General features: G+C 43.8%; 5 protein-coding genes across 5 annotated transcripts; 3 read left to right on the top strand and 2 right to left on the bottom strand.

The window, feature by feature from the left end:
• Positions 1-308: 308 nt before the first annotated feature.
• On the bottom strand, positions 309-6738 carry LOC108161535 (odorant receptor 22a-like). Its single transcript, XM_017295815.2, has 3 exons — positions 5439-6738; positions 5013-5370; positions 309-4953 (listed from the first exon to the last, which is right to left on the bottom strand). Exons 1-3 carry the CDS (start codon positions 6203-6205, stop codon positions 4885-4887), a joined length of 1194 nt encoding a protein of 397 aa, XP_017151304.1. The 5' UTR covers positions 6206-6738; the 3' UTR covers positions 309-4884.
• An 88-nt stretch (positions 6739-6826) lies between these two features.
• LOC108161534 (odorant receptor 22a-like) lies at positions 6827-8672 on the bottom strand. Its single transcript, XM_017295814.2, has 3 exons — positions 7486-8672; positions 7069-7426; positions 6827-7008 (listed from the first exon to the last, which is right to left on the bottom strand). Exons 1-3 carry the CDS (start codon positions 8250-8252, stop codon positions 6940-6942), a joined length of 1194 nt encoding a protein of 397 aa, XP_017151303.1. The 5' UTR covers positions 8253-8672; the 3' UTR covers positions 6827-6939.
• A 1562-nt stretch (positions 8673-10234) lies between these two features.
• Positions 10235-10826, top strand: LOC108161547. Its single transcript, XM_017295830.1, has one exon. It carries the CDS (start codon positions 10312-10314, stop codon positions 10639-10641), a length of 330 nt encoding a protein of 109 aa, XP_017151319.1. The 5' UTR covers positions 10235-10311; the 3' UTR covers positions 10642-10826.
• A 102-nt stretch (positions 10827-10928) lies between these two features.
• On the top strand, positions 10929-11670 carry LOC108161541 (thioredoxin domain-containing protein 5 homolog). Its single transcript, XM_017295822.2, has one exon. It carries the CDS (start codon positions 10963-10965, stop codon positions 11623-11625), a length of 663 nt encoding a protein of 220 aa, XP_017151311.1. The 5' UTR covers positions 10929-10962; the 3' UTR covers positions 11626-11670.
• Positions 11671-11883: 213 nt separating this feature from the next.
• LOC108161539 (thioredoxin domain-containing protein 5 homolog) lies at positions 11884-12846 on the top strand. The gene is made up of 3 exons (XM_033393481.1): positions 11884-11893; positions 12081-12760; positions 12835-12846. The coding sequence occupies exons 1-3, from the start codon at positions 11884-11886 to the stop codon at positions 12844-12846; spliced, it is 702 nt and encodes a 233-aa protein (XP_033249372.1).
• The last annotated feature ends 2932 nt before the right edge of the window (positions 12847-15778 follow it).

Raw genomic sequence — 15778 nt, 5'->3', positions numbered from 1 at the left:
GGTTTGAAGGAGATGTTCTAATAGCTTCTAATGTCTATCCGAGTTCTCTTAAAGCCTCGGCATCTTCCAACAGCAGGTTTCCTTTACATTAAAATGCAATAAAATAAAATACCTTAAGCTTCATTTGCATTTTGGATGCCAGACAGCTTCCGTTGCTTAAGCCATTATAAGTTTATTGCTAAGATGAAAGCAAAATTTTGAATATTTAAGCACGAAAGATCAAAGATGGATAGATACGTATACACTCACATCGATTTACGAGTGTGCATACGCAGGATAAACACTGAACACGAAGCCTTTCAGCCCTCTGGGCAAACACTGAACACTTGATTTGAATACGAGTATGTTGTATGGAAGCAGTTGTCGGCCACCTGTCCTTGATTGAGTTTACCTGGTTACCCGTTGCACGTTACCCAGCCCGAGTCCCAAACTTCCTCCAATTGAATTGTGTGGAATAGAGTGGATGACTCCTCGTATGGTGCGGTTTTTCGACTTCGCGGCACTTTCCAACCCAAATCCATCATCATCCTTGGCGGAAGGGGTTCAAGGCATGGGATGTGCGATGCGAGACGTGGAACGTGGCGGGGGGCCAAAATCCAAACGATGTTTGCCAGCGATTGTAACGTGAACTAGCATCGAGCTGCTGCCTCTTCTGGTGCTGCTGCATGCAACCACAAATTGCAATTAGCGTCAGCATTCTACCCGATTGGCCTCGACTGACGCTGCTGCCGCTCTGTGGCAGCACCAGCTCCAACAGATGATTGATGATGAACGCTAATTTGTGAGTTTTTTTTTTTCGTGCCATAGACGCCTTCATGGTTATCTAGCAACTAAATTTGAATTTCGCAGGAAGTTCAATATTTACGAGTCTTAGTATTGTGCATGTTGCTCCAACCGATGATCGGACTTTTGTTGTGGAATATGGCATGAATGTGGAAGCTTTTAGCTGCCATGGTTATGAATTACCGTTCAGCTAATTTTAAGTTTGTTTGAGCAAGTTTTCCATTTCTACAGTTCATTCCACACGATTTTCTTTTCCGCAAAATGCAAATATTCTGTTACGAGTGATTTTAATTCAATAAAAGGGTGTTCGAAGTCCCCATAAATGTTTATATCCCAACTTTCCGTGTGTGTGCGTGTGGGGATTTATGTAATCAAGAGTATTTCACGCGAGTGTAAAAATAAATACACTAGAAAAACAATTTACAAATCATCCTTGATTACTGGATAATACTTAATCTCGTTCAATGGATCGTTAGCCATGAGTAGGAGTATATATTTATTTTTTAGGCATTTTTTTACGATTAAATGGCATACATTTTTTCCAGTGTGCATGTGAAATCGAAAAGGAGAGAGAGAGAGAGTAAACGGATCTGTTTGTTCACGCTCTCCTTCTTTATATTGTGTGCGTGGCTGAGAGGACTGCCAGCTCGAGGCAAATGAGTATGAGTGAGCGTATGAGTTTCAGTGCGTGACCATTTCCCTGTCGATTTCGGTACGTGTGTGTCTGCGTGTGTGTATGGGTGGCCATAAAGCAGCTCGTAAATTTCTACAGCAGCACTCTGGACAGCAGATGACCGGCCCACCTCCATCTCCCCAGCTCTCCTCCCTCTCCATCTTTTGCTGCCATTGTAGTATGCCCGTACTTTTAAATTTTTTTTCACGCTGCACAATTTTTCGCGCTTTCTTTTCGTTATTGTATTTTTTATATCTGTTTCGGGTGGTTCTGTTACTGTTTCTGGTTCGTTTCTTTGGTTATTACGCAAATCCTTTTGTTGGACCAGCTCCCTCCCTAGTTGTCCCCGCCATCCCCTACCCGCATCCGGTTCCCTGCAGCGAACGCTGTCGTGGGGGTGCGAGAGAGTACGCGTCGAACAATAGCTGTGAAATAATCACTTGCCTGTTTGCACTTTATTAAGTGGACAGCGCGAAAGGGACTGTCGCTCCGAGAGCAGTAGATTTATTGACCAAACTTTAAGTTTCCCGCTTTATAGTATATCAATTTATGCTGACGCGGGACTGGACTGGTGCCCAGAGCATTTGTTAATTTGAAGTCAAGAAATGCAAACACTTTGCTTTCCCCCTTTGGGAATTTACTTTAGAATAAAGCGTTTTTTCCAGCTCTGACCAGGAAAAGGTGAGTCGAAATGCACTGCAAATGTAAACGCTCAATTAAGAACAACAAAAGCTAGAAAAGAGTGTATCTTCTGATACAGTCACGCACACCGATAAGTTCCTGGATACCTTGAATCCTTGATTCAGCAAGAACCGATCCCAGAAGCTGTCATCCCAGATGTTATTCATTAAATGGGATTCCCAAATTAAATAATAGCCAGCAATATTGTTCGCTATTTGCACTGCCCACTGTATCAAATCGATGCTTTACCGTAAATGCTTACGCGCTACAGTGGCCGTTCTTTCGCCTCTCTGTCCACCCTCTTCGTTCCTACAGCTCGCTCGCGCTCTGTCTGTCGTTCGTTCGAGGTTTAGCTGCAGCCCGAGCCTGATCTAGCGCTCTCATTCTGTCGCTCTTTTTCGTTCTCTCAATTTCTAACGAAACAATTCGGACAATTCGGGTCGCTGGCCTTGGTCGGTCTTGAGCTGATCTTCGGTTGTTCATCGGTCGCTCCCACGCAGACCGACATATGTACATACACACATGCTTTCGTCTATCAATAAAGTGCAATATATGTACATGCATACGCAGACGTCGCTCTACAATATTGTAGAGTCTACACATAAGAGTAAGTTGTGCCTTTTCTTTAAACCCATTCGACTTTTTATTCTTTAAAAACTTCAGAACCTAAAGAAAAAGCTCATTAGCTTTACAGCTTGATTCAGGTCATAATTTCTGTAGAATTCATATACATAATCTTCAGTTAATTAACAAAATATTTCAGTCTGAGAGTCTGAGTCTTTCAAGCTCTTAAGAAAGCAATAAGTGCATCCCTTAAAAAAGTCTTCCAGGCCATGCACACCTACATTTAAAATGATTTTCGATTATAATTTACAGAATTGCAAGATATATGACTGAGATGCCATTAAGCCGCTACCCAATCCTTCGATATACCACTGAACATGCCATTAACACAGTAAAAACATTACCAAAACGCCATTAATTCGAATTGTAATGGTTCGTTGTCCCACATTCCCGTTACTCTTAACCCATGGCATTGGCCCCCACACTCAGTATTCGCTGACATTCTGCTGACCGGTGGCTGTGTTAATCAGCGCCACCGCGCTGGCATGCAACCGAAAAATGATTGCCTCCAACACACATTATCTGTATTATTAATGAGCTGCATGCCGCACTAGCCACAGACACGCACACAGCAGCAGATAGAGAGAGCAAGAGAGGGCCTATGTCCTGGTTGGGTGCTGTAGGGGCATTGTTCTACCCAGGAGAAGAGACCACCTTTCCGCGCCTTTGCTAACAAGTCCCTTCCTTAGCCACATGCTACAGGATCCTTAATCGGTTGCTGATCCAAATTTTGATCCCAATCAGAGTCATCTAGTATCGTACAGTAGCTCCAATAGAGAGATACCTCAGGAAGGGTATCTCAGGTATCGACATTGATCCACATTGGCATTCCTTTTTGATTGAGTCGGTCGAGTTTGCCACTCTGTACGCGTATCTCTCTTATTCGCTCTCTCAGCACATTGCATTTTCATTACGGTGTCGCTTTTCGGGTGTTTAATTAATTGAAAGCATTTTTGCCAACGCTTTGCGGTTGCCTCCCCCTGGCCCTCTCCACCACCGAAATGGTATGCGTAGACCGTAATAATATTGACTCTTTGGCATTGAGGACACAGACACAGACACAGCTGCGGAAGCGGACACAAAAGGCCACCGCCATCCATATGCAAATTAAACGCAGTCGAAAGATACGTCGAACGGTACGAATGCGCCGCAGAATCTTTTGACGAGTCTGTTAATTAATCGAAAAATTTTATATTTATTTTTTTTTAAATGAAGAAGAATTTTTTAACGTCAACGTTTAACGTTTCACAGAGGAAAAATCGAAGCAAACAGCAGAGCAGAGGTGTTCCTATGGTTGTGCGTCCAACAAAAAGATTTAAAACCATTGCCTGCACTATTTATAGTCTTTTACAGTTGAATGTTCCAAGTCTTAGTTGAGTTCGGGTACCCTTTTTCAAAAAATGGCTCAAAAATGCAGTCTCCGAAACCACTTCAGAGTCTTTAAAACGTTTAGAAGAGGTTTTTGAATCTATCACCCCCAAATAAAGTTCAGTTCCGCAAGGGATTGAAATGACTGAATTGGCTTAGCCAGAAGCTTATTACATGTGGAAATGTGAAAATTCATTATTTTTATGGTAATTTTGGCCGTTGAAATGATGTCACATGGAATAGAAGCCGCAGAGAGCGATATGCAAACCCCGAAAATATAAATTACGTGTATAAATGGTCTCCTCGTTTATAATTAGCTCTATTTTCGGTAACAGAATTTGCACACATTGCCGCTGCACTGCCAATTGCAATGTCCCGACTAATTGCATAGCGACATTTGTTTTGGTAAAATTTACATGATAATGCAGCCAATAGTACAAAAACTGCAAGGTGGGGATATATAGGGGTCCTGTAGCTGATTCGATGACTCATAGCAGGCCATGGAAAATGGTGACAAAATACGATATTGCCCAAGGAAAAATCTGCATTTAAAGATTTATTTTCTTCTACAGGTGAAATCAGTTGCTACTTTCGTTAGTTAACGTTTTTGTGATTCTAGTTCCGTTCTAGTTCTAGTTGACAACGAAATATCAATATCAAGGTCTAATCAACTTAGGTATGTTTTGCATCCTTTCTTGGGGATGGACCTCGCCCTAAACTAATGAAGATATTCATGTCCTTTTAGTAGTGTTTTCCTACTGAAACTTATCCGCTAGATTGAATTGTTTTATAACGGTGACCACGGAAAAGGCCAGCTTCACCATCTTCAAAGAACCGAGACGTTATATAAAGGATATATAGAGACTATCCGAAGAGTTCTTACCGATAGATTCGTCTGCATGCAGATGGGAAACACTCCACCCGCTGTTAAGATAATCGGTTTCTGCAGATTCTGCAGAAAGTAGACCAGCGTGGACTTGTATCTGCGACTGGCAGCCGTCCAATCCGATTGGAACAGATTGTCCGATAGCTTTTGGCAATCATCGATGATCATGTTGCAAACGTAGCAGAAGGGAAAGGTTTCCAGGCACACACAGAACATGAAGCAGGCGGTGCCGAGGCCCGTCCAGAGGGTCGAGAAGAACATGAGGTTGATCATGGACAGGCCCAGAACTATGCCAATCAAAAGGAACTGCACGAATATGGTCCCTGAAAAGGTGGGCCGCAGAGCATTGACATAGCTAGGAAGTTGGGGGATGTGGACGTTTTAATCGCATACAAAAATAGTGCAGACGGGGAAACTACGTACTCCAATATCAAGCGATGGTCGTGGACGCAGTTGCTCAGCTCCTCGTAGTGTTCGTCCTCGTCTTTGGTGGGGTCCGTGCGCAGTTTAGTCAACCGATCCTTGAGCAGACAGATGTGGCAGCGAGCCATCAGCATGTGGGCCAGAGGAGAGACGTCCGTGCACTGATCCATGGTGACCACGCCGCTCATCAGAAGCATCTCGCACAAGCTGGCTATGAAGAAGTTATTTTCAGCGTCTAGTCCAGGGAGGTACATCATCCAGGCGTGCCTGCCCATCAGGACGTAGCCCGTCCAGTTGATGACCACAAATCCCGAGTAGAAGATGTGAAACAACACGTAGCTCAGGTTCCCCAGAGCCACGCAGCGGTGCACACTGGTTCGCTCCTCGTCGCTGGTGCAGCGCAGGTCCAGCTCGTCGAGCACCTTTCTGGCTGCCGTAAACCCCTTGAAGCCCCAAATGGTGTAGATGCACTTCAAAACGCATCCGTACATATTCACCGTGATCTCCAGGGAGCTGAGAAACTCGCCCGCCGTGAAGCTCTTGAACATCTGAATGTATGCCACCAGCATCGAGATCGGCAGGAAGAAGATCAGCATCAGGTTCATGAAAATACCCCACAGAATGTAGGGGATCCTCCACCTCTCATCCTCGACCGCTGTCCAGCCGAAGAACTTCTGCACTCGATCCAAGTAGACAAAGGCATCGCGGGAGCTAGTCCTCTCCGTCAGTGGCTTGGCTTTGATGCGGGGCACAAGCTTGCTCAACATCTTGGCCGTAGTTCTTCCTTGAATATTGTTGAGGGTTGAGGGTCAAGTGTCTTTTATAGTTCGCCCGTTTGTTGTGGTTTTCTTGCATGACTTGCCGGTTTTCCGACCACAACGCGGGCATGATGTGCTTGTCCAGTAGTTTTTAAGTAATTTTGAAATATATGAGTCTATGCATTGCACGCTAGATCTGCCAGTCGATCGAATTCTAAAGCGATCGGTAGGAGTATCCAATGAATGTATTGATGACTCTCTTGGGGGCTCGGAAATCCTCTCAAGTGCAGCCATCCATTCAGAGGGTATCTTTTGGTCGAGATCTTCAACCTTTCGCCTTTTCACATATTAAATTCTTAACATAAAAATACTTTTTTTGGTTTCAAACTAAACTTCACTGAAATTTTGTTGAATTATTAACTTTGGGAATGGAAAAGCTGCGAATGAAATAACCTTTAAAAAATCATGAACGGGTTCTGTAGCTGATGCGAGGCATCATAGAACATTCACTAGGTGTACGGAGTATAATAGCAAGGACTATCAACGGGATGAACGCCAAGGAAACTTTTCGCAACACAAAATACAATTTTACCCAATTTAAAATCAATCTCTGCACGATTTAATATCCTCTACAGGTTCTATTGGGTCTACTTCCTTTATTTAACATTTTTGTGACAAAATTTCTACATCATTACATAATAAATAAATGTTTGCAAGGTCTAGTCAAGTTCGGTTGTGTTTTCCTACTGAAACTTATCCGCCAGATTGAATTGTTTTATTATGGTGACCACAGAAAAGGCCATCTTCGCCATCTTCAAAGAATCGAAAAGCTATATACAATACTGTTTCATTCAGAAAATATCAGTTCATACCGATAAATTGGTCTGCATGCAGATGGGAAAAATCCCGCCAGCTGTGAGGACAATCGGCTGCTGGAGGTTGTGCAGAAAGTAGACCAACGTGGACTTGTATCTGCGACTGGCTGCCATCCAATTCGATTGGAACAGACTGTCCGCTAGATCCTGGCAATCACCGGTGATTATGTTGCACAAGTAGCAGAACGGAAAGGTTTCCAGGCACACATCGAACATGAAGCACATGGTGCCGATGCCTGTCCAGAAGTTGGAAAAGAACATGACGTGGATCATGGACAGGCCCAGAACCAGGCCAATTAAGAGGAACTGCACGAAAATGGTGGCCGAGTAGACGGGCCGCAGAAGATTCACATAGCTAAGGGAAGACTATATAACCGACTATATAACATAAAACCGATGAGGCAATGACCTTACTCCAGTATCACGGAATGGTCCTGGATGCATCTATTCAGATCCTCCTGGTGGTCCTCCTCAGATTTGCTGGGATCCGAGTGTAGTTTGGTCAAGCGATCCTTGAGCAGACCTATGTGGCAGCGAGCCATTAGCATGTGGGCCAGAGGAGAGACGTCCGTGCACTGGTTCATGGTAACCACGCCGCTCATCAGCAGTAGCTCGAAGAAACTGGTCACCAGAAAGTTTCGCTCAGAGTCCAGCCCAGGGAGGTACATCCGCCAGGCGTGGCTGCCCAACAGGAGGTAGCCCGTCCAATTGATAACCACGAATCCCGAGTATAGGATGTGGTATGTCACATAGCAGCGGTTCGCCAGAGCCACGTAGCGGTGCACACTGGCGCGTTCCTCGTCGCTGGTGCAGCGCAGGTCCAGGCGATCAAGCAGTGTCTTGGCTGCTTGAAATCTCTTGAAACCAAACATGGTGTAGACGCACTTCAGGGAACAGCCATACATGTCCACACAGATCTCCAGGGAGCCAAAGAACTCTCCCGGCGAGAAGTTTTTAAACCTCTGCACATACTCCATGGACATCGACAACGGCAGCAGGACGAGCAGCAGCATGTTCCAGACAAAAGCCCAGATATTATAGAGTATCCTCCACTGCTCATCCTCGGCGGCTCTCCAGCCCCAGAGCTTCTTTACTCGATCCAAGTAGACAAGGGCATCGCGGGACTGAATCCTCTCCGTCAGTGGCTTGGCTGTGATGCGGGGCACAAGCTTGCTCAACATCTTGGCCGTAGTTCTTTCTTGAATAAGTCGAGTGTTGTGGGTGATGTGTATTTATAGGTCGCCGTTTTGTTACGGTTTTCTTGGATGACTCGCCGTTTTTCCGCCCTCAACTCGTGCATGACGTACTTGTCTTAAATTAGAGCATGCACGTACTACAGTTCTGCCAATCTACTAAATTTTAAAGCAATCGATAGGAAGATACTTTTGCGAGCTTGAAAATCCTCTCACAGGGTATCTCCCAGTCGAGATCTTCGACCTTTCGCCTTTTCACACAATAAATTCGTAACTTAAAACTTAAGAATTCACTTAAATTTGTTCAATTATTAACTTTGGGAATGAAAAGGCTGCGAACTAAGTAACCTTTAAAAACACCCTCGAAAATAATTCAAATATTTCGCATAAACTCTGTTATGTGTGCACATGGGGACTTTTGGCCATTTTCGGGCCGTATAAATAATCCAAAATGGCAACGCAGACCGCAGACCGAAAATATAATTTATAAACTATGTGCTCCATTTTAATTAGCTTATTTTTCGCCAACTGCATTTGCCTGGCTAAATGCAACACAGACTGACTGGAATGTAATTTGAATAAGCTGCCCAATTTAATGCCATTTGTTTTTGATAACATTTACATGATAATGAAGCATCTATGGCAAGTGAAAGGTGCAATAATCCAGGTGGGGATTGAACATGAACATGGGTGCTGTACCTGATTCAAGGACCCGTTGAGTATTCAGTGGTAGAGGATTATGTTAATCGAGTGTATGATGAATGGAAGGATCAGAGAGAAGTGAATAGAAAAAAGAGGAACCATTACATTTATACGAATATACAATTCTTAACCAAGATCATAAATAGAATTCACAGAAAACCTCATTGGTTGATTAGTACTCATTAAAACTCAATTTGCTCTCTTGGAGCTGAATTTTATCGAAACATTTCTCCAGTACTAATCTGCGAACAAAGATTGAGGGAGAATCAAACCTTTTGGGTACACCGCATAGGGTTTTGGAACCTTGAGTTCCGACTCCACTCGCTTTATTCATACGCCAACCCCCGGCTCACTCGCTTCGCACGCTCACGCCGAAATGAGTAAAATATCCAACGAAAACCACTCAAAACTTGTTTACATAATAGAGAGATTCATGCGATTACACAACTTATTAAATGGATTCCAAAAGTGTTCTTCCACCTCCATCACATTGAGAAATCCTTTGAGAAAACATCCTTCTGTTTTGATTTTCTTTCATGAATTAATTTCATTTAATTTCTGTGATGATACAGGACTTTTGACGCTCTTTAAGCAACGCTCGAACTAATTAAATAAAAACGCGCTGGATTCTATAAAACTTTTTCGTTTTTTTGATGGTTTTTTAAACCTTTTGAGCATACAGGAATGGAGCCCACCGTTTGGCTGGTCAGTCAGCTCTGAAAACAGTCCGGTGCGCCATCGTCGTCACAGTCAATCCTTTGAGTGAATGCAATTTATTTTAATTGCGATTGCAGGCAGGCAGGCAGGCAGGCAGGGCAGCAGCACCAGCTCAAAGGCAGCACCAGTAAAGGAAAACAATTTCAAATGGCCATAAAATTACGCCAAAAACGTCCTCGACAGCGAATGCAGTCTCGATTCCATTGAATGGAACGAAAGGAGGAATGAAATTTGCGTTTTGGCAGGGTCTTTTTTCTAGGTCGCGAGCTCATTAAAATTTCAGCACCGAAAGCGATCGAAATCCGAGTTTATGTGATACGTGAATTGCTTTGAGGAAATGGGAAAGGAAAATTCCCGACTAATCGCGTGGCTCGGTAGAGAATATCAATTTGCAGCTGCCACAGCAGGTAGCAAGGTGGCCGGAGCGCCAGCTGCCACCGTAGGGATTTCCATAGAAAAGAAAAAATACTGGTGGCTCAAGCAATCGCAATCCTCCTTAAGGAGAAAGAGGATTTCCCTCGCAGGTAGCCAGAGGCTGGGATATAAAACCGAGAGTTGGCATGAGCCATGACACCAGTGCGTTCCGGAAACTCGACGCGAACAGATCATATCAGATAGTTTTCGAGTCATGGCCGATTTATTATTCCCTCAATTGGAGCGTCCTCTGCCCTCGATGCCCTCCCTGCACTACACCCTGTTTGCGTACCGCGAGGAGCTGAGGCGTCGGGATGTGCCCTTCATGAAGATGTCCACCATCAAGCTGCACCTGACGGACAATTTGATACTGCAGACCATCAAGAACATACGGCAGTACGACACCATCGAGATTATGAATCTCAACAGGGAGATCACCTTCAAGCGGCGCCTCACCAAGCAGATGCGCAAGGTGCGGAAGCTGGAGAAGCTCGGCCTGACCATCGATCCACGGAAGCTCACCGAGGGCGGACAGTGGCACTGAGCAGCCAACGATCATCCTAACTCAACTCTATTCGAACTCTACTCTGCTACCATTGTCATACATACTACAAGCATGTGTAATTAGTTTTTAAGCGAAATCCCCACAAGTTTCTAAAACTCAATAAGCCGAACCAATCCAACAGATCTATATGACTTTTCTAATGAAATATATACAAGAAAAATATACATTTCGAGGGTTTTGCATTCAATACTAGTGATCTTCCTGGGAGATAGGAAGTCGGGCTTAAAAGTTCATTTTTATGACAATTCAGAAAAGTTTTTTGTATCACTCACATTAAAATTAGGCGTATTACGCACAAATATGTTTCAACGATTGCTCTTACTGGTGGCAATCGTTGCAGCTATTCGAAGAGGAATATCATATGATTATGAATCTCCACTTCACGTGAATCACGAATATGTAGCTGAAAGTACTGAAATGCTGCATGGCTTGATGGCATTTGTAGAAGACAATAATGTTTACGATGGTGCTACTGAGGACGATGATGATGACGATCCCGTGTCTGAGGCCTGTAAGGACGGCGAGGTCTTGCAGCTGAATACCAACAATTTTAATCTGTTTACCCACACTGGAAGATATTTCATCATGATCTATAAGCCCCCACTCAGCTACATGGCCGATCAGGCAAAGATAAAATGGGCCAAACTGGCCCGGGAACTGAACGCCAAGGGCACCATTTGCATTTCGGACTTGGATTGTAGTAAATCGAATGAAATCTGTCACGATCTGCAAATCAGACCAAGTCCGACTTTCCTGTGGTACGAGAACGGCCGCAAAGTTCGCACCTACGATGCCGATACCGAGTTGGAGCATTTGAAAAGCTTTGTCGAGAAAATGATAGCCTCGAATGGTACTTTCATCGAGAAGTCAGGAGCCAGAACAAGGTCTTATCTGACGATGAACCTTATCACACTTGCCCTCAACTATTTGGCCATTAAGCTGCCAATCTTAGTTCCAAATTGAATTCTAGACAAATAAAATCTGATTGGAATGGCTTTTATTTACAAATACATGGCATTAATCTTTATTTATTTTAGTATTCATTTAAGATAGTGAGGAAGTCCGCAGGAGATCCTCGAAGGAGTGTACCTCCGGCGAAAATTGCGAAAAATTCAAAAGAAATATGCTAAGAGAATGGCCGCAGTCTTGATAAGAATTTTTCGATGAAATTATGGCGTACAAAGGATCCCATCTCGAAGATATAAGAACAATAGCAGCTAGATGTCTAACGGTAAATATTGTGATATTTTCTGTCAACTTTTTTGACAGTTAGAATTGATTGTATTTTCCTGAACTTCATGTATCATGTACCACTATAGTTGAACAAAATCAGCCGTGAAATACATGACAAGAACTACCAACGAAAATGTTTCAACGATATTTACTTAATGCTGTATTGGTATTCATCATTCTATTAGAAATATCAGTTGAATCATCGGCATCAGGAGTAGAGGACACCGATCACCGAACCATCGACTGGAGCACCGACGATTTTGAAAAATATCTGAAGGAGAAGAATGTCATAGTCGAGTTCTATGCAACGCTCTGCGAGAGCTGCAATAGTTTATATAGCATATTGTGGAAGCTGATGGGGATACAGAATACGGCCAGCACGAGCCTGTCCATTGGCGCCATAAACTGCTCCAAATATGAGTCATTTTGCATCAGTAACAATGTCACAATGTATCCGACTCTCCTGTACTTTGAAAAGGACGACGGAGTCGCAAAGAAATCGTACAATCTGAGTAGCTTTATGTCCGAAAAAACCACCGAAAAAGCAGTCGTGATAAAGGAAGATGCCCCCCAGAATTGTGCTCCTGGGCAAGTCTTCACATTGACCGACAAGAATTTCGATTCAAGCACCAAAAGTATGAAATCCTTTGTGAAGTTCTTTCAACCCAGCTGCCCATTCTGTATCGCCCTGAAACAGGTGTGGATTGATCTGGCCAGCGAGCTGGGAAATGTGACGGCTGTCTGCATTGCGGAGCTCGATTGTACGGATTTCAAAGCCATATGCAAGAGGTATCACATTACCGCCGTACCAAAGTTGGTATGGATTGACAGTAACGCCTTTCGTGTCTATAACGGCGGTGGAAAGGTGGAGTTATTGAAGCGTTTTGTTATAGATATGATTGATAATAACGGCACGACGCCAATTATGGTTATTTCAAGGGCGACCAGTAATCCATCCAGCTATCCATTCAGAACTGTGGTTTATCTCGGTATTTTGGGACTTATCAAAAATTATTTGTTTAAATAAAGAGTGTACCCCATCCCTGAGTTGAATTCTGGTAGGGGTATCTGTGCTTATCGTTTCAAATGCTACCAGTAACGTACGTACATGTATGTATCGGAATTGTAAGAGAATGGTGTAAAGAAGGACAGAAACTATGTAGTAGAGTTTTCTATTATGCCTTTAACTCGTCTGATAGTCGTCTCAGAAGAGTGTGGCGTGGTGCTGTGGTCTTTAAGAGAGAGAGAGAGACATCAAAGAGCAACTACGGAAGGAGAGCAATTGGATGAGGGAATGCTTTGTCGGTAGTTTGCTCATAGAATATAACAGAGAGAGAGAGACATTACTGCGACTTACTGCGCTCGAGGCACAACCAAAAATAGCAGAAGAGGCGGAGCCCCTCTGCCTTTGAAAGACGCCTGAAAGCTGTGATTAAATTCACCATGAAATAACAGTAAGAAACCTTTTTCTCTGTTAATCTCATTATCTCTCTCCCACTCTCACCCTCACTCCCACTCTTAATTCGTTGCTGCTATTAAACTCATGTCCTACTCGTCTCCTCCTGACAAACTGCACAATTTTCTGAGAGCTTTGACGAGCACTCGCACTCGCACTCTCTTCTCACTTTACACTCTTTTCTCTTTCTTTTTTTTGAGGTTTTTGCATTCGAGTGCGCCTCTTAATGATTTCACAAAGTTTTGTCAACCAGATGCACATTACAAGCAGGCAGACACCCCACCCCACCACATACTGGTGCATACGGGTTAAGGCAAACAGGACAGGAGGAACAACTACAAGGCGCTTCTTGCATGATGCGACCATAAAAACTTTGCCGGCGGCACCAACAAACATGCATGAAAAACGCCTGGCAAAGCGTAAATTGTATTCTCAGCTGCATGCCGTTGCTATGTCCTTAGAGAGGGCGTAACGAATTTGAAGAGTGGTTTGTAACACACAGAAGGAGATATTTATGAGGCCACACAGTGTACATACTATGTACATATTTGTAGGAGGGCGGATCGAACGGAATCCAAAAAACACGGCAGCTTGTAGCGGGGGAGAAATCATAGCTTACAAGCTCAGAGAACGGTGAGCGCCGAGTGGATCGTAAGAGCGCAAAAGAAAGAGAGCGAGAGCGCGTTGGCACCAGAGCGCTGTTAAAAGCTAACAGCGGAGCTAACAGTATGTACTCTTGATCAGCTTTAAAAGACATATTTATTTGCTCTCAATATATTCCCATAGAAACAGCCTAGCGGTATCAAAAGTTTCTGCCTTCATCTCCTTTCCTTTGCTGTGATGGAGAGACAGAGAGTGCGATTGAGAAGCTGTGTGGAGGAGTGTGTGCGTGTGGGCTTTAGTAATTTAGTGTGCCATTTGAAATGCCTTTTTCCTCTTCTTCTTCGAGAGAGAGGGAGGCTGGAGAGCATGCTTACACTGCAAAAACAATGCAATATTTTCGCTGTAGCGCTTCCACAGCATTTCTGTGGCATGTCACGCATATATTATTTAAAAAGCTCTCAACGCTTGCACCAGAACCCGAGGAGGAGAAGTTTTTATAGGCAAAGGGACTCCGCAGATTCCCTGACTACAGCGGGTACTGCTCGTGCAACTGTCATACGAGAATCCCCATGGCAGCATAAGTTCCCCTGGCTCCAGCTCAATAAAGTTTATAACTTCTCAGCCCCTGTTCATTGAACAGCAATCTCCACTGTATGAAGACAAGCGCAAAAGCTAAGCTGACGTCAAATGGACTGCACTAAAGAACCAACTGACAAACTGGCCTGACAGACCGGACCAGACCACACCAGACCGACTGCCACACAGCTGACATGCAACTTTGGCGTAAAAAACAGATAGCTTTACAAAGGAGGCAGAAAGAAAAAGCTCTGCCAGCCAGCCAGCGTGTATTTTGATACCCTTGAGTGGAATATTTCTTTGAAATTGCATTTCAAGTGGCCGGCACGCGGGACAGGGCAACAAATAAGCGAGAGGCGCCCCGGAATGCGCCATGAAAGCGGAAGGACACGCAAAAGAAAATATTAATCCGGAGAAGCAACAAACGGCACAAGAAGTTTCTGTCGTCCGCAGAAAACTTTCTCCGCTTCGGCGATGGGTGCAAACTTTTTTTATACTGCTCCAAACTTTCGGTTGGCACTCGAACCAAATAGCTCAATGACAGGACTGTAACTCTCAGTGAGTGTCAAAGTGCAGACGATGCATACAGTCGGACAGTCAGTAGCACATGTATGCAGCCATGTGTGGACTGCATTCAGGCACTGTGGTCTGAAAGAGTTAGCGATGGAGCAAAGTTTTTGTATTGCATTTCACTTGTTATTTACTTTTGGGAAACTCTAAACGAAGGAGAATGAAAGTATTCGAAAATCCTGGAGTTGCAGTGGAATAAAGTTTGATTGAAATTCAATACTTCGCAAAGATTTCTACGAGACTGGTTCCGATTTAAGAAAGACAAGAATTTGTTAATATTAAACAAGTATATTATGAAATTCATGCATGTTTGAGATGTGTTATATTTAAAAGAGAAAACTTTTCGAGGCATTTCACAAAAATTCCCATATGAAACTTTTGGCACACAACATGATATTTAACATTTTTGCCAACAAACTAATTTCAAGAGCACCTGATGTGACTTTCAAGTTTCCATCATCAAACATATATCAAATTCCATCCACCCCCCAAGCCACAATTTGTTGTCCCCCATTCTGGGGACCCAAACCACTGTGAGAACCACACGCAAAGTCGCAAAATATTTTGTCCTTCCTCCCAGACAATGGCATCCACAGAATGGCCGGAGGTTGGGGATGGGTATGGATCTGGGCCAAGAAAAGGCAAAGCTCAAAGTGCACGGAAATTCCAAGCGAGCCA

This window comes from Drosophila miranda, chromosome 4, assembly GCF_003369915.1.
Source record: "Drosophila miranda strain MSH22 chromosome 4, D.miranda_PacBio2.1, whole genome shotgun sequence".
Lineage (NCBI taxonomy): Eukaryota > Metazoa > Arthropoda > Insecta > Diptera > Drosophilidae > Drosophila > Drosophila miranda.
This window is presented reverse-complemented; position numbering and strand designations above follow the sequence as displayed.

Excerpts from the sequence above, each read along its gene's own strand:
- LOC108161547 (XM_017295830.1), top strand. The coding sequence starts at position 10,312 with ATGGCCGATTTATTATTCCCTCAATTGGAGCGTCCTCTGCCCTCGATG.
- LOC108161535 (XM_017295815.2), bottom strand. The coding sequence starts at position 6,205 with ATGTTGAGCAAGCTTGTGCCCCGCATCAAAGCCAAGCCACTGACGGAG. Across the intron at positions 5,371-5,438 it reads GACCATCGCTTGATATTGGA|CTATGTCAATGCTCTGCGGC; the intron begins GTACGTAGTTTC and ends CCAACTTCCTAG. Across the intron at positions 4,954-5,012 it reads GCATGCAGACGAATCTATCG|ATGGTGAAGCTGGCCTTTTC; the intron begins GTAAGAACTCTT and ends GGTTCTTTGAAG.
- LOC108161541 (XM_017295822.2), top strand. The coding sequence starts at position 10,963 with ATGTTTCAACGATTGCTCTTACTGGTGGCAATCGTTGCAGCTATTCGA.
- LOC108161534 (XM_017295814.2), bottom strand. The coding sequence starts at position 8,252 with ATGTTGAGCAAGCTTGTGCCCCGCATCACAGCCAAGCCACTGACGGAG. Across the intron at positions 7,427-7,485 it reads GACCATTCCGTGATACTGGA|CTATGTGAATCTTCTGCGGC; the intron begins GTAAGGTCATTG and ends GTCTTCCCTTAG. Across the intron at positions 7,009-7,068 it reads GCATGCAGACCAATTTATCG|ATGGCGAAGATGGCCTTTTC; the intron begins GTATGAACTGAT and ends GATTCTTTGAAG.